At 35.2% G+C, this 22,017-nt stretch overlaps 1 protein-coding gene across 1 annotated transcript in view; it reads left to right on the top strand.

Annotated features, from left to right (window-relative positions):
- The window catches only part of NEK5 (NIMA related kinase 5), an 82,938-nt gene that overhangs the window by 16,900 nt on the left and 44,021 nt on the right, over window positions 1-22,017 (top strand). The window contains exons 6-9 of the mRNA XM_051990722.1: window positions 848-1,048; window positions 1,137-1,218; window positions 9,813-9,943; window positions 14,132-14,331. Coding sequence (XP_051846682.1) covers window positions 848-1,048; window positions 1,137-1,218; window positions 9,813-9,943; window positions 14,132-14,331 — 614 coding nt within the window. The remainder of the gene's footprint in view (window positions 1-847; window positions 1,049-1,136; window positions 1,219-9,812; window positions 9,944-14,131; window positions 14,332-22,017) is intronic.

Genomic DNA, 22,017 nt, shown 5'->3' on the forward strand with positions numbered 1-22,017 from the left:
TTACATGGCAATTTTAAGTTTGCAAAGTACTTTATGTATATCACATAATTTGTTCTTCACAACAGAAGCAAGGGGCTATTCTTACTCTTATTTTACAGATAGAAAAATTAAAGCAAAGAGTCATCATTATTGTGTTGTTCAGTCCTTCCATTGTGTCTGATTCTATGTGAGCTCATGGACCATAGCACACCAGGACCTTTTGTTCTCCTCTATCTCTTGAAGTCTATTCAAAGTCATCTCCCTTGTTTCCATGATACTCTTATCTATTTCATCCTCTGCTGTCCTTTAACCTTTTGCTTCCAACCTTTCCCAACATCAAGGTCTTTTCCAGTAGGTTCCATCTTTTATTCTGTGACCAAAGTATTTAAGCTTCAGCTTCAGTATTTGATCTTCCAGTGAATGGCCTGAATTAATTTCTTTAAGTATTGACTAGATGGATCTTTTTGCTATCTAAGGGGTTCTCAAAACGCTTCAGCACCATAATTTGAAAGCATCAATTCTGTAGTGCTCAGCTTTCCTTATAGTCTAATTCTCCTAGATATACATCGCTACTGGAAAAACCATAGCTTTGACTAACAGACCTTTGTCAGCAAGGTGACATCTCTGCTTTTTAGTAGGCTGTCCAGATTTGCCACAGCTTTCCTCCCAAAGAACAAGTGTCTTTTAATTTCATAGCTGCAATCACTGTCTGTAATGATCTTTGAGTCCACAAATGTAAAATCTGATATTGTTTCCATTTCTATGATAATTTGGTGATTATTAAAAATAATATAGGAAGAGCTATATTTAGGCAGCTATGGAAAATATATTTTTCTTACCCAGTATTATTTCTTCTCTGACTTTTCAGTTTGAAGGAAGCAACTTACACCAGCTGGTGCTCAAGATTTGTCAAGCACATTTTGAACCCATCTCTCCAAAGTTTTCTTCTGACCTACAGATTCTAGTAACTCAACTTTTTAACATACCTCCTCGAAATCGACCATCAATTAATTCCATCTTGAAAAAGCCCTTCTTGAAGAAGCTCATTGCCAAATATTTGACTCCTGCAGTGAGTTTCTTGGCCAGTCTCCTTGGATTTTGATCAATGTTTTGGTAAACTATCTGAGATAACCACACTTTATGGGTTTCATTTTTAGGTAATGAAAGAAGAATTCAGTCACACACTAATACATAGAAAGAGACCACCAGCAGCACAACCTGTAATTAATCCAGCCCAAGGTAAGAAGTTTTTACTCATAATTATCAAAAAGCATTTTTAAGGGTTTTCTGAAGATGATACTATATTAAATGGTACATAATGAGTTAAAGTATACTGTTCCTATCTTTATGGAGTTGAAAAAAATGACACATTAATATAACCTTTAAGCTTAGGTACTTTGACACTTCAGTGACATATTATGGTCTAGCGTCTTCCTACCTTTCCTTCTTACATCATTTTCTTCCTAGCCTTTCCTGCTACTCTTTAATCTTCCCTCTGAATACACTTTCAGTATGTCCTGAATATATTTTGTTTAGATATGCTTATTTGCATGTTGTCTCCTTTAATAGACTGTGAAATTCTTCAGAGCAATAACTGGTTATTTGTGATGACTGTGTAGTTTAAAATCAGCCGGAGTCAGGAATTCAGGTTAAGGGAAAATCTTCAATCTTTATTCTTTTTGAGGTGAAGAGGGATTAGCAAAGTGAGCAGCTATGACAGGAACCAGCCAGCAGTCTCTTCCGCCTCTCTATCTGCCCCTCTGCCTCCACCCACCAAAATCTTCATTTCCTATACAACACATCAGGACTTGCACAAAGAGTAGTTGGGGCCATTCTTTCTCCAAGCTTATATATTAATAGAGTATGGTCCAATTACTATTTAGCCTCATGTGCTTGGGACCTCAGTGCATCAACTCGAGCTTCAGCCCATTACAATTATTTTTTTCCCTTTCTTTGTATCTTCAGCACTTAGCAGTTTCTAGCACATAGTAAGTGATTAATGAATGCTTAGTGATGTGACACTTTGAGGTATTGGGAGGAATACAAGAATTAGTACACCCATTGATAAAGGAAGAATTAAAAGTTTTGAGAGATTTGTGGGCCAGGGCCACACAATTGTACTCTTTGTGTCAGAGATTCTTTCATAAAGTATTATAGCTTTAGAACTTGAAGGGAATTTTGAGATTAGCTAATTTTCTCATTTTTAACATGAGAAAATGGAGACCCAGAGAAGTTAAAAGTCTTGTCCAATGTCATATCCTGATACTTAGCAGAGTCAGGATTTGAATACAGGTCTTCTGACTCCTATGTTAGCACTCTTTCCACTGTACCATATTATCCATCACATGTTTTTGATGATTTTTTTTTTATTCTCTTAGTTGTAGCTCCAACATAAGAAACAGAGGAATGGTAGAGTATGTGTGACATTTCATGGCATACCAACTTGTAATTGGACAATTTATGCTACTATATATTATTATCTCATTGACTTATTTTACTCACACCCAGTGTTTCCTTTGGGAAACTTGGAATATAGCTGGGGTCTAGGTCTATTGATGTGGTTAAAAGGCATGGAATTCCTATTTAAGCACTCAAAATAACAATAAATATGTATTTATTGTTATATAAATATATTGTTATATAAATGTTATATAAATATATTGTTATATAAATAAATAAACAAAATAACAAATTTAAGACATTTCATTTAGTCTCTTAGAAAATGAAAGATAAAGGATTCAGAGGAATCTGTGATAGTCAAGACATTCTCTTTCTATCTGATGAGTCTTACTTTCCACATAGGAAAATACTTAGTCCTCTAATCTTGTAGATACCATTCTAAGAGTTTCGACTCCTCTGAGAAATAAACTTGGGACAAGTAACACTATCCAAATAATTGGTGGTAGTTGGGGAAGGCAAAGTCTGACTTTTGCTGCTCTCATTATGGCTTAGTCCCTTTTTGCTCCTTCTGTTCCAATTCACAGTTCAGGAGCTATCACTACTCCTCCAGAAAGCTGGGATGCAGTCATCCTTCCCATGATTCTTCCCTTCATTGAGAATTTCAGTCATGGGTTCTCCATAGCTGAGGCTTTGGGACCTTGAGGGCCCAGCAATCCATGAAGGTGTGAGACTGCCTGGAGCTGAGGCCATAAGGTTCTCCTCCTAGGACCAGCCTTTCTGGAAGGTGTGTGTGTGTGTGTGTGTGTGTGTGTGTGTGTGTGTGTGTGTGTGTGTGTGTTTGTGTGTGTGTGTATGTGTGTGTGTGAGAGAGAGAGAGAGAGAGAGAGAGATTTAAGAGTGAGAGAGAGAAAGGAAGAGAGAGACAGAGACAGAGAAATGGAGACCGAGACAAAGAAACAGAGAGAGAGAAAGAAAGGAAGAGAGCCAGAGAGAGATAGAGTATAGAGGGCTGAAACTCTGAAAAAGGTGTGCTTGAATCAGACAAGAGAGCACTTAAGGCTAATTACCTATTTGATGTGAGATAATGGCTCTATAAGCATATATTTAGATGATGGCTTTCCTCACCATTGGTGCTTGCTGAATGCTTGGTGATGAGGTAATTGTAGGCAAGGATTGGAGAACTGAGGGAAAGAAGTCAGGATCACTATAGGGCAAGAAGAGGAGGAGAGAGACTGGAGACTCCAGACTCCAGAATCCAGGATATGTCTTTGGCAAGCCACATGGCAGCTTGGCTGCCTCTTTCACTTCTCCCCCTAAAGACCAAGGACTTTGGTTTATCCTGACTCTGGCTGATCCTGAGGCCCTCCAGGGAGCTAGCTCATACTTTACAACAGAGGAAAGAGAAAGAGAGAGAGAGAGAGAGATTGTGTGTTTTAAGACTAAGAAGAGGGTATGATGAGAGAAAATACACAGACAGGGACAGGTCATTGGAATGGAGTAATACTGAATGAATTTATCTGGAATAAGCACAAAAAATAAGCTTGGGAACATCAAAGTTAAGGAAAAGGAGATCATCCTCTTGGACAGAAACGTAGAACAATGGGTTAAAAGACATTGAAGTTAAGTTAGAGAATTCTGGACCTCATTTGTGGCAGATCAGAGTCTTTGTGAGAAGATACTTACAATGTACCCCCTCCCCCCAGAGTCTTGTAATAAGCTTTTCATAAGCTTTAATAAGCACTTTTTACCTGAAAGGGTTGTAATAAATAATTGTTGAAATGATCATCTGATAAGATAGCTTTAATGTGGACATGAAAGATTAATTAGGGTACAAAGGATTGACTGTAAGGGAGGACTCAAGAAGAAGTAATTTTTTTTTTTTTGGTTCAATCAAGAGATGATTACGACCTTTGGTTATCCAATTAGAAAGAAGCGTAAATGCTGAAGATATTGTAAAAGAGAAAGTAGTGGGGTGTCTCTTTAGCCTGAAATTATAGAGCTGAAAGGCAGCAATGAGCAGAAAATTAGATGGGAGGAATGAAAGAGAGCTGAATTAAGGCTGACACTGAAGGCAGTGATATAGTGGTGATATATACTCTGTTATACAGGAATTAAGCAAAAAGAAAGTCATAGGGGAAAATCATTATCTCTGTCTTTCTCTGCCAGGCTTAATTTGGGTTAGCATTAGGAAATCTAGTTCAGAATATCCCAAAGACAGATTGCTTTGTCTGACTGGCTTGAATGGAAATATTTAAAAGTGAGCAAGTGGAGGAGTTAGAAATAATAGCACCAAATTTTTTTTTGGTATGGGGGTTAGAGGGAGCAGGAGACCAAAGATACCTTGGACAGATGTAAATAAAGACAAATGTCTAAGTAAAAACAGGCTTTAAAATAGTATGAATTATTATTATTATAGTATGAATAGTATAGAACCTTCTTAATAAAAATAACTCATACTTAAATAATGTTATAAAGCTTGTTGAATGCTTTCCTTAAAACAGCCCTGTGAGAGAGGTTATATAATACTGCTATCACTGCCTTACAGAACATGGAGACAAGCTTACATGTGCACAATTCAGAGGTTAACTGAGATCTGACAGTTCTCCTCACTGCTCATTCCATGCTGTTTAGGTTTTGGGGATAACATTAGCCAGCAAGTTCCAAGGCCAGCTTCTGTTCCAGTATGGACTTGGGTGCCCACCCATGCCCATAGCTACCATGTTTTTTGTGGAGAAGGCCTCCCCCCAAGCAGATCCTACTGAAGTGCTGAAAGCCTTCAGGCATTCCACCTACCTCTCGCCCTCCTCTTTTTCCCTTGGTAATGCCTGTCAGCATTAAGAATTGTTCTCTTCTCCTGAGCCATAGCATATTCATCCACAAACACTGACTTGCTCTGAGTTGTAAGCGGTTAAGAGCTGGGTGAAATGGATTCAGCCTTTCTAGCATGGCTGCCTTCATCTGTGCTTCTTCTTCCCCACAACTCCACCCAGAGCGTTCAGAGTATGCTTTAATCAATGGTTTTGTTGTTGTTGTTCTATCAGTCACCCCCAATTCTTCCTGACTCCTTTGAGGTTTGCTTGGCAAAGGCACTGGAGGGGTTGGCCATGTCCTTTCTTCTGGAAACTGTGGGAAACAAAGTTAAGGGCACTGCCCACAGTCCTCAGCTTGAACTAAGAAGATGCGTCTTCCTGATTCCAAGCCCAGCGCTTACCTACTGTGCTAGCTGGCTACCTAGCATTTATTAAACCCATGCTATCTACCAGGCACTAATCACTGCAGATACAAAGAAGGGCCAAAGATAGCTCCTGATTCTGAGGATCTCACAGTGTAATGGACAGCAGGCAAATGACTGTTCAAACAAGATGTATAAAGAATAAACAGAGGCTAGTCTCAGAGGGAAGGCACTAAGATTAAGGAGCAAAGGGGAAATCATTTTACAGAAGGTAGGATTTTAAGTGATACTTAAAGGGAACCAGGGAAGCCAGGAGGCAGAGAGAGAGTGTTCCAGGCCTCAGAAAACCAATGAAAATACTCCGGAGTCAGGAGACTGAGCCTCGTGTATAAGGAACAGCTAGAAGGTCAGTGCCATTGCATCTACAAAGTATGCTGGGGTGAATAAAGTGTAAAAATACCTACCTTCAGAAGCCAAACAGATTTTTGGTGATAGGAAGCTAATAAACTAGTGTTTATTGAATAGGAGAAGAGAGTGTGCTAGAGAAAGGCTTTAATCATAACTTTTTATTTTCAAAATATATGCAAAGATGGTTTTGTAACATTCATCATTACAAAGCCTTGTGTTTAAATTTTTTTTCTCCCTCTTAGACTCCACCTCTTCTAGACAGCAAATAATCCAATATGTGTTAAACATGTGCACTTATTCTACACATATTTCCACATGTCTGCTGCACAAAAAAATTATCATGCTGCGCAAGAAAAATCAAATTAAAAAGGGGGGAAGAAAAAGAAAATAAAAAGCAAGTAAACAACAACAAAAAAGGTGAAAATATTGTGTTATGATCCACATTCAGTCCCTTCTGGATACAGATGGAAGAGTCAAATTTTTAAGACTTTACATGTAGAGGGCTGAAACTCTGAAAAGATGTGCTTGAATCAAACAGCAGAGCACTTAAAGCTATACCTATTTGATGTGAGATAATAGCTCTATCTACATATATTTAGATGAAATGGTAATGTGATGACTTTCCTCATAAATGGCACTTGCTGAATGGTGAGGTAATTGTAAGCAAGGATTGGAGGGCTGAGGGAGAGAGGTCAGAGTCACCTGGCTGCAGGATGAGGAGGAGAAAGGCTGGAGATTCCATTCTCCAGAATCCAGTATACATCTTTGGCAAGCTTCATGGCAACTTGCCTGCCTCCTTTACTTCTCCCCCTAAAGATTAAGAATTTTGATTGATCCTGACTCTGATCCTGATCCTGAGGCCTTCCAGGGAGCTAGCCCAGACATTATATTTAAGACTAATTTGCCAGCTGAACAAAGAATGGATTAGTGTGGGGAGAAACTTGAGGCAGAGAAAGACCAAACAAGATGATGCAGGGGTGAGGTGGTGAGGGCTGGTACCAAGGTGGTTACAGTATCAGAGGAAAAAAGGGGTTATATAAAATAGATTTAAAAAAAAAGAAATGACAGGACTTGAGACTGATTGGATATGGAGGGAGGTAAAGAGAGATGAGTTAAGGATAATCCCTAGATTACCAGCCTGGGTGACTGGGAGCATGGTAGTACCCTTGACAGTAGGGAAGTTTAAAAAAAAAAAAGGATGATTTGAGGGGAAAGATAAAAACATTCACAGTTGGTATGCTTGATTCACATGAAGATCCAGCAAAGGAGATGAAGGAAGAACAATCAGGTTGAGCAGCCAGAAGAAGGCAATGGTCTGAACACCTAGAGAGAAGATAATCTCCAGAAGAGAGGCAAAGGCTGCTCAGAGGTCAAGAATAAGGGGTGAGAAAAGTTCATTAGGTTTGAAAATTAAAAAACTTGTCGGTAGCTTTTGAGAGGGCAACATTGGTTAAATAATGTGGTCAGAAACTACATCATGGAGGGAAAAGAAAGTGGAAGGAGAGAAATTAAAGGCTCCTATTGAAGATAGGCTTCTCAAGGAGTTCAGCCATAAGGGGCAGGAGAGATAGGATAGTAGAGAATAGATGGATCAGGTAAGGTTTTGTTGTATTTTGAGGTTTTCTGAGGATGGTGAAGAAATAGGCATATTTGTAGGCAGTAGAGAAGCAGTCAATAAATACACAGAGAGATTGAAGATAGGTGAGATACTGGGGATTACCATTGGGGCAATCTATTGCAAGATAGAGGATGGAATGAGATTCCTTTTCCAGGTAAAGGAGCTGGCCTTGACAAGGAAAAAGTCAATACTTTTATGTGTATAACTTCTTAGCATCCTCATGGATTAAGATACTGAATATTAACAAATTCCTGTCAAAACCCTGTGGTGTTCTCTTCTTTTTTATATATAAGATTGTTCTCTGTGGGAGCAGGTTTCTCGGGGAGGTTTTCTGGAGGCAGCCTTAGTTTCAGTTAAAAGTAATAATCACCTCAAATGCAGCCAGAGATTAAAGTACAGTCTTTTATTGTCTCTTCCAAAATCTTATCTCCTTCACTTGGGGCTTGGCTAGTTTTCTGGAAGCCTTCTCTCTCCTTGGTTCCAAGAGCTCTTGATGCTAGTCCTTTGCCTCTGCTCCCTTCAGCCTCCAGCCAGCACAAAGGTAGAAGATGGAATGAATCTGTCTTGCCTTCCAGAGAGGGATTCTTCTCAACTGACCCTGACTAGCTCACTGAAGCTCTATTTATGCTGGGTGTAAAAGGTTGACTCCTCCTCTGAGGGAGGGATTAAGGGAGGTGTGAATCTCCCATACTTGTGAACTCCAATGAGTCCTTAAATACATTAGTGAGTTAAAGAATTTGCTAAGTACCATGCTAAATTAGGCAACTGACTTATCACTTTGTAAGGATTAGCTCTAAGGTATGAACCAATAAGCATTGTATCAATTCCATTGAGTTAACACTAGGATTCTAACAAAACCCTAATTAAAAAAAAAAAAAAAAACTATCAGAGAATATTAAACAGAAGTCAAGTTCAGTTACTTCTATCTATCTTTCTGTGCTGCTAATTGTACTCTGTGTCTTCCTCCAAAATGATTTCATTCATTAATACTTTACCCAACTATGCCCCAAAGTCTATCAAACTGTGCACCCTTTGATCCAGCAGTGTTTTTACTGGGCTTATATCCCAAAGAAATAATAAAGGAGGGAAAAGGACCCACATGTGCAAAAATGTTTGTGGCAGCCCTTTTCATAGTGGCAAGAAACTGGAAACTGAGTGGATGCCCATCAATTGGAGAATGACTGAATAAGTTATGGTATATGAATGTTATGGAGTATTATTGTTCTATAAGAAAAGACCAGTAGGATGTTTTCAGAGAAGACTAGAGACACTTACATGAACTGATGCTAAGTGAAATGAGCAGAACCAGGAGGTTATTATATTGGGCAACAGCAAGATTATACGATGATCAATTCTAATGGACTTAGCTCTTTTCATAATGATATGATTCAGGCCAGTTCCAATGATTTTGTGATGAAGAGAGCCATCTATACCCAGAGAGAAGACTGGGGGAACTGAGTGTGAACCACAACATAGCATTTTTACTCTTTTTATTATTGTTTGCATTTTGTTTTCTTTCTCATTTTTTCTCCTTTTAAATCTGATTTTTCTTGTGCAACACAATAATTGTAGAACTATATATAGAAGAATTGTACATGCTTAACATATATTACATTACTTGCCATCTTGGAGAGGGAGTGAGGAGAAGAGAGGGAAAAATTTGGAACACGAGGTTTTGCAAGGGCAAATGATAAAAAAATTATTCATGCATATGTTTTTAAAATAAAAAGCTTTAATAAAAACAAAAAAACACCTTTTACTGGGGTGAAGGATTGTCTTAAAAGAATTTATGTATTCTATCTTTGCATTCCCTAAGAGGGCCAGAATTTCAGGTCAGCTACTGTATTTTTTAGTTTGCTGAGATTTGTATAACATTTTCTCTCTGGGACCAACAGAGCATGGAAAGAAAATGTTCAGCACAGTTTCATCCCTTATTCTAAACTTCCTCTACCATATTCCCACCTAGGTTTTCAACTCCCTTTTCTGTGTCTCTTTCCCCATTAGAATATAACCTTCTTGAGGGATTATCTTTCTGTTTTTATTTGTAGCACAGGGCTCACAAGGGCTTGAATAAATTTGTAATGCTGTAGAATGCAAATTGTTATTACTCTATGGTGAAATATTAATTTATATAAACATAAAATTTTCAATATAATAATTGTACTATTAATATAATAATTAGTTTAAAATATACCGTGTTCTAATTGCCTCTTTTTTCTTTAAAAAAAAAATAAGGTCCAATAATGCAGAAAAAGAGATTCCAGGGTAATCATCCACCAAAATGTAAGATCCTGATACCTCCTAAGAGACGGGAGTTGCCATCTAAAAAAGAATGGATACCTCCTAGAGTTCAGAAGTCAATACTGGTGAGTTGCCCTCCCAATAAGTCTTTATCCTATTTTGTCTATTTGATCTACAAACATTTATTAAATGTCCACTGTATGCCAGGCACTGGGCTAGTGAGAAAATAAAGCAACCAACTGTATCTAAGGAGTTTACATGGAAAAGAAACATACATACACACATATATCTATATATATAAACCCACATATAGATATATAGAGAGAGCTACATTATATATATAAAACACACATATATATTATATATATATATGAACATGCAATAATACAAAGATACATATAAATATATCTACATCCATACATGTGCATATGTATGGGTGTGTTTCTGTGTGTATGTATAGTACATTGGGGGGGGTGGGGGAGGAGATTACCAGAGGCTAAGGGAATCAGCAAACACTCTATGTAGAAATTAGGATTCCAAGAACCAGAAGTGAGGTGTGAGTACATGGAGAGGGGAAGAGATAGAATGTTAGGTGTGAGGAATAGTAAGAAAGTTAGGTTCCTTGGGCATGAAGGGCTGAAATGCATGAAAAAATTACAATGATAGACTGGATTCGGTTTATAAAAGACCAAGTCAAGTTAAGTCAAAATGCAGCTATTAAGTTCTTACCATGTGTCAGCCCCTGTGCTGAATCCTGGGTATACATAGACAAGCAGAAAGACGGCCCCTCAGGCATCTTACATTCTCATGGGGAGAGAGCACATAAAAAGGAACTAAAAACCTGCTTGGAACATGGTAGAGAAACTCTAGAGAGTCAGGACAAAAACTTGGAGACAATGAAGTCATGACTATCCCAAGACTTCTCCTTAAAATGCAGATTTTGGTAGGAACCAAAAAAAAAAAAAATCAGAGGAAAGACCAAGGTAGCCAGAGGAAATTGAATTTGATCTCACAAAATAACAAGGAATATCTGGGATTTAAATAGTAATTATTAATATTAATTGAATTATTCCTAAAAGGTATTTTTGAATCAATGTCCATTGGTAAATTTTTTGTTAGGGATAGATTGAATAGACTCAGAAGAATCTAATTTCAAATTCTAACTTTGATACTTAATAGTCATGTGATAGTTTACTCAACTTAGATAAAACTGAACTCATTATCTTTCCTATAAACCTCTTCTGAACTTTCCTATTATTGTCAAGAGCATTCCCTTGCAATGAATAAATATTTATTAAATGCCTTTTATATGCCAAGAGTTGTACTAAGTGATAGAGACACAAACACAAAGAATGAAATAATTTTCACCCATTAGGATTGTGAGCACTTACAAGGAAACCACGTTCTAGTAAGAGGGATGACAGGCATAAGTTGAAGAAATATTATCAGAATAATAATAGAATAATAGCAGGTGGTATTTATATAGTACTATAAAGTTGGAAAAGCATTTTACATATGTAATCTTATTGAATCTCTATAATAATCCTATGGGGTAAGTAATTTAAATATTATCCTCACTTCACAGGTAAGAAAACTGAAGACAAGAAACTGTCAAATGATTTTCTGAGTTTCACACAGCTAGTGTCTGAAGCAACATTTGATCTTAGGTTTTACTAATTTCAAGTCTAGCACAGTATAGAGGAATTTGGGAGGGAGGGTCCTAGTAGAGATACACAGATAAAAACTCAGGAGGAGAATAATTCTACATCTACAAAAGTAGTCTCAAAATAATATACAGTTTGTCTGCAAGATCAATTAGATTTCTAAGTAGAAATGATGTGAATGTTTTAAAAATGAATTAAAACTATAATATAATTGAAATGGGAGTGATAGAGGAAAGAATTGGAAAAAGAAGAGCTATGGAAGAGAGACTTGGAAGGGGAATCAATTAGTATTTTAGTATAAAAGGTGCAAAACCAAGCACCATATACTTTAAGATTAGAATGAACTAAGTGGAAGTTAATGACTCCATGAGACTATAAGAAGCATTAAAACAAAAAACAATAGAGGAAAATGTAAATTATCTCATATAACCTGGAAAGAGACATGGGGGGAAAATTTCAAGAATTATTGGACTACCTGAAAGTCATGATTTAAAAAAAAATAGATATATTTCAAGAAATCATGAAAAAAATTATGAATCAATAAACATTAAGCTCCTATTATTTACTAAACATTGTGCTAATTGCTAGGGATACAAATAAAGGCAAAAGAGAGTTCCTGTTTTCAAGGTACTCACAATCTAATGGGGAAAACAACAAACAAAAATCTATGTTCAAAGAAATTATATGGGATAAATAAGAATAATCATTAGAGAGAAAGCACTAGAATGAACTAAGACTGAGAAACACTTCTTATAGAAGATGGAATGTTAGCTAGGACTCGAATAAACCTAAAGAAGGTATGAGGTGAAGTTATGGAAGACAGCCAATGAAAATACTTGGAGTTTCTTGTTTGAGGAACATGAAGAAGGCCAGCATCACTGGATCTAAGAGTACATGGAAGGAAGAATTTAAGTTATATAAGAAGATTGGGGGGGAGGAAAAGGGAAAAAAAGAACAAAATAAAAAAGGCACAGCAGAAAACAAAAGAAAACCTTTAAGGAAAGAAAAGAAAAAAAGAAAGCTCTGAACAAAATGTGTAGTATATATTATATAGACTTTATTGAAATGGAAATTTATTGTTTCATATTTTGAATCCTCTCATGTTCTGCTATACATATGGCAATGATTTTTCTTTTTTTCTATTTTGTATTTAAGTTTAAAATAAACAAAATTTAAAAATAAGCAAGGCAGGAATACCAAACTGTAGGAGGAAAACAGATTAGAATGGTCGGGAGGAGGGCTGAGTAATAAAGTTTTTTGGATGCCAAGCAGAGGATTTTATATTTGGTCTGGGAGGTAAAAGAAAGCCACTGGAATTTACTAAGAAGGGACATGACCAAACCTGCATTTTAAGAAAATGACTTAAGGAATGATGTTGTGGAGTGGGGAGAGGCAGTCAGACCAACCAGCAGGCCCAAGCATTAGTTTCAAGCATGAGAAGATGATGTTTTAAGAGCACAGTGGGTTTGGAAAGACTCTATTTATAAACACTTGAAACTCCAAAATGAAAACTCCTAGGAACTTCGTAGCATAAAACCAGAACTTCCAGGTTAAAAAAAAATTACTGTAAGCAGCCAGAAAGAAAAAGCTTAAGTACCCAGAAACCATAATCAGGATCACACAAGATTTAATAGCTACTAATAGATAGGAACAGAGAGTATGGAATATAATATCAAAAACAAAAGATTACTTTTGCCCTTACAATCTTACAAGGAAGGTTACTTTACCCAGAAAAATAATATAATTACAGGGAATGGGAAGGGAATGGAATTTAATGAAATAAAGGATTTTCAAATATTCTTATGAAAAGACAGAACTGAGTAGAAACTTTGAGTGAAATCCATGGGAGAAAAAAGAAACATAAAAAGGTAAATACAAGCAAAAAATCAGAAAAGATTTTATAAGGATGTTTATCCATTTTATTGGGGTAATAAAAGCATTCCTTAGGAACTAATGTGTCAATGGGATTCATAAAAGAAGTCAAATTAGATGGACAGGTTTTGTTTTGATGATCTTAAAAGGGAAAAAAAAGGAATGGGAAAGGAAAAGATACAATTGGAAAGAAAATCATTATAATGGTGTCGGGGAGAATTTATCTCACATAATCTGGAATACAAGTAGAAATCTATAAAATGAAGGAATGGAGAGAGTGTACATCCTTGAACATTACTTTGAACTAATGAAGAAAGAGGTAAGTAGAACCAGGAGAATAATTTATACTATAACAACATTGTAAAGGCTAATAATCTTGAAAGATTAAGAACTCTGATTAACATAGTTATTAGTGATAATTTCAGTACACTGATGATTTAGAATGGTGCTTAAATCCCAATAGAGAGGTGTTGAACTAGATATGTAGAGAGGGACATGCATTTTTAGATATGGTCAATGTGGGAACATATTTTGCTTGACTGAGTTTATTGCATGGGTTGTGTTTTTCTTTGTTTGGGGTTTTTTGAGTGGATGAAGGAAAAAAAGAGAAGGAAAGAAGACTGATATTAATTGAAAAAATTAATGGATTCAATAATTCTATGATAATTTATCAGAAAAAGACAAATACATTTAAAAATTTTTTTCAACTTTTTCTTTCTTTGACACATTACATAGTAATTCATTGTTTTAATTTTCTTAACTGTATATTATTTTTAGTCTCAAAGCCCCAAGAAAAAGGTGGTAGGAAGACCAGAAGTTACTCCAGAGTGCAGACTTTATGGCCATTTTCATGCTCAACTGGACATCTTACAAAAGAGAGCTTATGATCCAAGGTATCAGTATGTTTCTGGAATCAACAGAAGAGCTGATAGATATCATAAACAGAAAGAAGGCTCTACTTCACCTCCCCCTCAATGGTAATAACTTCAAACTTAAACTTTAATATTCTAATAATATCTTGATTGACTCAACCTTCTTTATTTTGTAATATTTACAACTTCTCCAAAAGCAAATAATAAAGCAAGAAGATTTTAGATCTTCTTCCCTTCCCAAACAATCCCCTTCTTCCACTTACTTTTCAGATCATTTGTTATTTTTTTTTTTTTTACTCTCTTCTGTCACTAGCCAGTTGTAGCTGTACTAGGACATCAATAAGTTGAAGGGTGACCTAAATAGTGAAAGGTTTTGAACTATTGACATAAGAAAATCATCTGTAGGACTCTAGGGATAGTTAACCCTGGAAAAGTAAGCCATTAGGGAGAAGGGGAACATGATAGCTGTCTTCAAAAACATGAAGTATTTCTCAGATATAAAAGGGATTCAATTAGTTCTGCATGGTTCCAAGGACAGAACAAAAATAATGGGTGAAAGTTGAAGAGAAGTAACTTTAAGCTCAATATGAGGGGAGGGGAAAAACCAACATTAAACAATTAGAACTATTTAAAAATAGAATGGACCTTTTCAGGATACAGAAGGTCTCATTTGTAATTTTGTCTTTTGGCCTATGCAGGGTATAGAAAACAGCACAATCTTGAAGGTAGGTTAAAAAACATGTAAAAGTGTAAAAGTTCCTACGTTCTAGTTCATAGAATTTATACTTATTATTTTCTCAGTTATTAATAAATTTCTAGAAGGGCTAGATCTAATAACATTGTAATAACAATAATAATGTCTAATAACAACAAAAATAAATTAATTTTCTCATATCTAAGAAAAATGCTATGGTCATATTTAAATTTTTCTTATCCCCTATTTCTCTTTAATTTCTTATATTAATTATTAATAATGGCATATTAATATTCCAGTAAAAGATTTGAATCTTGACACTATGCCAGTTTGTCAACATGCCTCTGAAAATTGTCTTGAGGTGGCCAAGTTAGATGGAGCATCAGATGAAGTGTTGAACTCTGGGTCAGGTTCCAATCCTGTCTCAGTTACATCTTAGCAACATGAACCTGGGCAAGCCATTTTACTTCTCTCAGACTCAGTTTCCTCATTTGTAGGGAGGGATAATAACATTTCACTTTCAGGTTAGTTGTGAAGATCAAATGAAATATGTAAAGTGTTTTGCCATCTCAGAATAATTTTAAGAGAGATTTTAACAAACTGGAATCATATCAGAATGATGAAGAGATTTGAATTTCTTAATAGAGTATTATCATGCCATTAATATAATAAATATTAGGAATTTAGAGAAGCAGGAGACAAAAAAATTTAAATATAACCCAGAGCATATGACTCCTCTTCTTCTCAGATATAAAAAAGGTTCAATCTATTCAATCTAATAACAATAACCATTATTGTTGTGTTATCATTAGTATTGTTACAGCATTATTAGTGTTACTACTACAGTGTTTGCAGACCTTAAAGTGTTATGGAAATGTTAGCTTTGGTGATAATGATGATGCTTAGAATTGAATACATTCTCCAGTTATGGTGGACTAGTACCCAATACTTTCATTTCTGTCATTTTGGACATTGCACTTTTTTGTAGTAGTATTCATGTTGGAAGTAAAATTAAACTGATTTTTCTTATGGGCAGCTAGGTGGTACAGGGATAGAGTATGGAGTCTGGAATCAGGAAAATCTAAATTCAAATCTAGCTTCAGATATGTACTAGCTGAGGGACATTCTTGAAAATGGGGATAATAGGAGTACCTACCTTTTAGGGTTGTTCTGAGCATCAAATGAGATCGTAATTGTAAAGCATTTAACATAGTTTTTTAGCACTATGTAAAAAATAAGCATATTTTAGTTGTTGTTATAATTATTCATAGTCAGTTTACAGTCAATTGAAACCTCTAAGTGTTTAAAATATTTTACATTTTTTTTATTACTGTCAATTCCCAATAAACCCTTCACACATATAGAATTCTCCCTAGTAAGGAAGAAAAACAATTAAGCAATATAAATAGTAGTTGAATCTGACAGCATGTAAGACAATTTGAACCTGTGGTTCACTACCTCTTTATCAAAAAGAGAATTGTATTTTTTTTCACTAGGCCTCAGGAACAAAGATTGCCGACTATATTTAATCTGAATTTCAATTGTTTGCTACTCTTTTAATTTTTATCATTTTGGCTCACAAAATTCTTTTTAAAATTTTATGATATTTTATTGATGCTTTTAAATTTTTTTCATTTTAAAAAATTATTATTCTTAGTTCCAAATTCTCTTTCCAAATTCCCTCCCTCCTACTCGTTGAGACAGCAAGAAATATGATCTCCGTTATACATATAGTCATGTAAATTACATTACTACATGAGCCATGTTTCAATACATATATTTATAGATACACATATGTGTGTCTATATATAGATATGCATATATGTATATCCATACATATCTCAAATTCTCAAGTTATTTCCTTGGATATGTATTAGTTCATATAAATTTTTCCATTTCCCTGAATTCCTCATCTTCATTATTCCTAATGGGGGTACAATGGGGACAGCTAGGTAGCATTGTAGATAGAGCACTGGTCTGGAGTCAGGAATACTCCACTTCCTGAGTTCAAATCTGGCTTCATACACTTACTAGCTCTGTGACCCTGGGCATCTGACTTAGCCCTATTTTGAAAACGAGCTAGTGGAGGAAATAGGAAATCACTATCCAGTACCTTCGCCAAGAAAAGCCCAAATGGGGTCATGAAAAGTTAGACAGGACTGAACAAAAATAGCATAATAATATTCCATTAAATTCATATAATGTAATTTGGTCCTCCAGGTATTTTCTCAGTGTTTAAACATTGGAGTTTATATAACTCTTCTCCATTCTGTAACTTTGTAGTTCTTTTTTTTTTTTTTTTTGTAGTTTGTAGAACTTGTAGTTCTTTTTTTTTTTTTTTTTCTACACTACCCAGTGCAGAATTTATATTATTTCCTATTACATTTCATTTTATTAGATTCAGGCCATCCCATTCTATTGAGATCCTTTTGGATTTTGATTCCATGATGTATTATATTAACTATACCTCTGAGCTTTGGGTCATCAGTAAATTTGATGAGCAGGTAATTGAATCACTGATAAAAATATGGAACAAAACAGAACTCAAAAGAGAGTCCTTTTTCTAGAATGACCTTAATCTGCTATTACACATTCTTTATATGTAGCCACTCAACCAGTTCCAAATTCAACTTAGATTTCAGTTTCTTGTTCAAAAGGCTATTGTAAGATTTTGTCACATGCCTTTTGGAAATACTGTGTGTAGAAATATTGATTTAACAGCCTAGTAACTCTTTCAAAAAAGGAAAGGAAGTTGGTCCAACAAGACTTAGCATATAATTTAGAGCTGAAAAGGACCTAAGAGATGATCTACTCAGAGCCTCTCATTTTACAGATGAAGAAACTGTGGCCCATGGAAATTGCTCCAGAGAGCTGCTGAAGGTCAGCAGAGCTGGATTTTGAATAACAATTCTCTGCAGGGATGAATGGCAAATATTTAGCAATCAATGTACCCAGGACATATTTTAAAGTTTAGTCTGTATTATCAATACTTTCTCCAGCATTTTCTTAGGGCTACTCAATCAACCAAGAAAATAAATAAAGCCCTGATTTGTAGCATTTGTCAGTTTCCAAGGTGTAAATGTTCTTACTGAAAATTTAACAACCAGCTTTCCATGGCAAGAACAGGCTGGATTCAGCATACTGTTGCTTTGACTCAACATTCAGTGCTCTTTCCACAAGACACAATGAAACAATTCTAGTGAGGAGGGAAAAAGGGGAGGGTTTTTTATGATTGCTTGATCTTAAACATATTGGTTTGGATACAAAAACCCAACATCCTGGAGATTTTTTTTAAAAGACGTTCAGAAGACAGAAGAAAAAGCAAGTAATGGAGAAGTACAACAGAGTGATATGGTCCTGGTTTAGGGGTGATAAAGTTCAGAATATGCTAAGACTAGAAAAGAAAGCTAAAGTTAAAAACAAGAAAGGTGTGTGTGTGTGAGAACTTTATTGGAGTTAAAGAGGAGCCTTAAAGAAGAAATAAGACATTTAATAGTAGTAAATGAAATGTTATTAACTGATGAGAGAGATAAAACAATAGTACTCTTATCTTTGCTGAGAAGAGTCTTTGGATGAGAAAGGACAGCATAAAAATGGCTTATTATTAATTATTATTATTATTATTATTATTAATGGTTCAGTATTATGAGTTGGAATGAAATTTAATGTAAAAAGATTAATTGCATCTGGGAGAGTTAGGTAAACTCCTGAATGACAAAGTCAGGATTCAAAAGAATTTCTTTTTTATAGACTAGGACAATGGACCAAATTGAGTAAGGATGAAATTTAAAAGAAATTTAATGAAATTTAAATGTAAAGATTTATAGTCTCTATAGGCTCTAAAAATCAACTTCACAAATACGAGATTGAAGAAGTATAACTAGATCTCAGAGTTCTAGTATGTTATAAGCTCAAAATTAGTCAACAATATGGTGAAAGCTAATATAACTTTAAGGAAAAAAAGAGGCAAGAAAGTTATTAAAACCCTAAGCTGAATTAAGAGAAGTATTTGTTGTTCAGTCTCATCTGATTCTTTGTGACCTTATTTAGAGTTTTCTTGGGAAAGATTCCAGAGTCATTTGCCATTTCCTTTTTCAGATTATTTTACAGATGAGGAAACTGAGGCAGACAGGGTTAAGTGATTTGCCCAGGATCACTCAGGTAGTAAGAACCTGAAGCTGGATTTGAATTCAGGAAGATGTGTACTCTTTGACTCTAGGCCTAGCACTCTATCCACTGTGTCACCTACAGGATCTAGTATAAAGGAAGTGATAGCTCTGTGGAGTCTGGCTTGGTCACTTGGAACATTGTATTCAGTTCTGGACAACATATTTTAGAAAAAAACATTAATAAGCTTGAGTGTGCCCAGAGAAAGGAAAAATGGATGATTAAGGTCTTAGAATTCATGCCATTTAAGAATCAGTTGAAAGATATGGTAATATTTGGCATGAAAAAAAAGAAGACAGAAGTGATTTATAGTTGGATTTTTAATTTTATTTTGGTTTGGTTTTTCATAAGCATGTGAACATTTATCACATGGATGAGAGATTAGACTTTTTGTTCTATGGGGAAATGTGTACCACATTCTAAACAACCAAATTACATACATTTAGGAAACAATCAGTTTATAAGTAGGGAATTGTCTATATTGATTTTTTCAAACTAGGTTTTTTTCTTTTTTAAGGAGGAGTCTTCCTTCATCCATACCCTGTCCAGCTGCTGCTCCAACTCTCTTCTCTTGACTGCCAATTTTTTTTCCATCTCAATAGCATTTTATTTTTCTAAATACATGTAAAGATAGTTTTCAACATTCATTTTTGTAAGACTTTGCTTTCCAAATTTTTCTCCCTCCTTTCTTTCCCTTCCCTCTCCCCAAGACAGAAAACAATTTGAGGTTAAATATGTATGATCCCTTTAAACATATTTCCATATCTATCACATTGTGTGAAAAATCAGACCAAAAGGGAAAAACCACAAGAAAAGAAACAAAGATGAAAAATTTATACTTTGATTCACCTTTAGTCTCCATAGTTTCTTCTCTGGATGCAAATGGCATTTTCTATCTCAAGTCTACTGGAATTGTCTTGAATCACCCATGAGAAAAGCCAGGATCATCATAATTGATCATCACATAATCTTGTTTCTGTGTATAATGGTGTCCTCCTGCTTCTGCTTGCTTCACTCAGCATCACTTCATGTAAATATTTTCAGACTTTTCTGAAATCAGCCTGTTTATCATTTCTTATAGAACAATTAATATTCTATTACATTCATGTACCATAACTTATTCAGCCATTCTCTACCTGATGGGCATCCACTCAGTTTCCAGTTTCTTGTCACTACTAAAAGGGCTGCCACAAACAGCCCTCTTTATGATCTCTTTGGGATAGGAACCTAGTAGTGATACTGCTGGATCAAAGGATATGCACAGTTTTATAGCCTTTTAGGCACAGTTCCAAATTGCTCTTCAGAATGTTTGGATCTTTTCACAATTCCATCAACAATGCATTAGTGCTCCAGTTTTTCCCTCCAACATTTATTATTAAATTTTCTTGTCATCTTAGCCAATCTGAGAAGTATAAAGTAGTACTTCAGAGGTCTTAATTTGCATTTCTCTGATCAATAGTAATTTAGAGCATTTTTTTCATAAGATTATAAATGGCTTTAATTTCTTCATCTGAAAATTGTCTATTCATATCCTTTGACCATTTATCAATTGGGAAATGGCACATATTCTTAAAAATTTGAGTCAGTTCTCTATATATTTTAGAAATGAGACTGCTAAATTTTTAAAGAAAGTCTTTTTTCTCCTGCTTCAACTTCCTTTCTATTCTCTCTTAACTGACAATTCCTTCTCCACTCACAGAAGTGAATCTTTTATTGCTCATCCAGTCTCCTTATCACTGAATCCAGTAGTCTTTTTTCAGTAAACAATCTATTTGATTTAACAGTTCGTGCTATTGAAACTCTCCTTCATCTCTTCTGCATAATTTTTCTTTAGCTTTTGAGACAGCATTCTCAATATTTTTTGAACCAGGTCTTCCTTTGTCTCTTTTGCTGTCCCCTCTTCTTTACACTTTCTTCAACTGTTTTTTTTTTTTCTACAGGGTTTTTTCTAGACTATCTCTCTTAGAAATTTTTATTTACTCTCAGAACTTATACTTTTGCACAGGTGATTTAAATATATTTTTTACAGGCCCTGTAGTCTATCCTGAATTCTGGAGTCATATCTCTAACAACCTCTCAGGACATTTTTACCTGAATATTTTATCACAATCTCAAAATCAGAATGTCTAAAGACAAAATTGTTATTTCTACTGCCTCAAATCTCCTCCTGACTAAATAGTTTTTATTCATCAGAATATTATTTGGTCTTCTGTTAAAATTTTTTTTCAGATTACTTTTAATTCTTCTTTTTTCCATCTCCAGAATCCAATCCACTGCTAAGTCCTATCACTTTTATCTCTGTAATATTTCTGATTCCTACAGTAAAGTACTGCATAAGTGCTAGCAATTGCCTGCACCTGGCTCAAACTTTTCTTATCACCTAGCCTACTACCTTTCATTAGTTTCCTGTTGTCTACCAAGTAAAATCCTAATCATGGAAGTATCTCTATAACCTAAGGCCACCCCGCCTTTCTAAGCTTAATCTCATAATACTCATTTCCATGTAGAATGAACTTCTGCCAAATTAAATTTCTTGCCACCCCATTCCATACCTAGAGGTGTTTTTTTCATTAGTTCTATTCTTCATATTTCCATGTATTGAATGCCCATCGGGCTCCCATATGCAAGAGAAAGCTGATTGCTAAATTTTCAGGGTGAAATTTTCACCTAGGAAATAACCAAAAAAATTAGAGTTTGATTTTTTTTTTAGTGATTGTCTTAATTTAGGAAAATGATGAATAAATATTAACAATGTAGATTAAACTTAAAAGTGCACCTTGGGTATACTGTTTCACCCTAGAGAGTTGGTTGTTAAACATTTACCAACATACTCTTGATCCTCCCCCTCTGCTGGCATCTCTTACACGGGCTCCCCATCTCCCTATCATATTTTGTATTACAGTTGTTTGTGATTATGTCATATCCTATTT

This window comes from Antechinus flavipes, chromosome 3, assembly GCF_016432865.1.
Source record: "Antechinus flavipes isolate AdamAnt ecotype Samford, QLD, Australia chromosome 3, AdamAnt_v2, whole genome shotgun sequence".
NCBI lineage: Eukaryota > Metazoa > Chordata > Mammalia > Dasyuromorphia > Dasyuridae > Antechinus > Antechinus flavipes.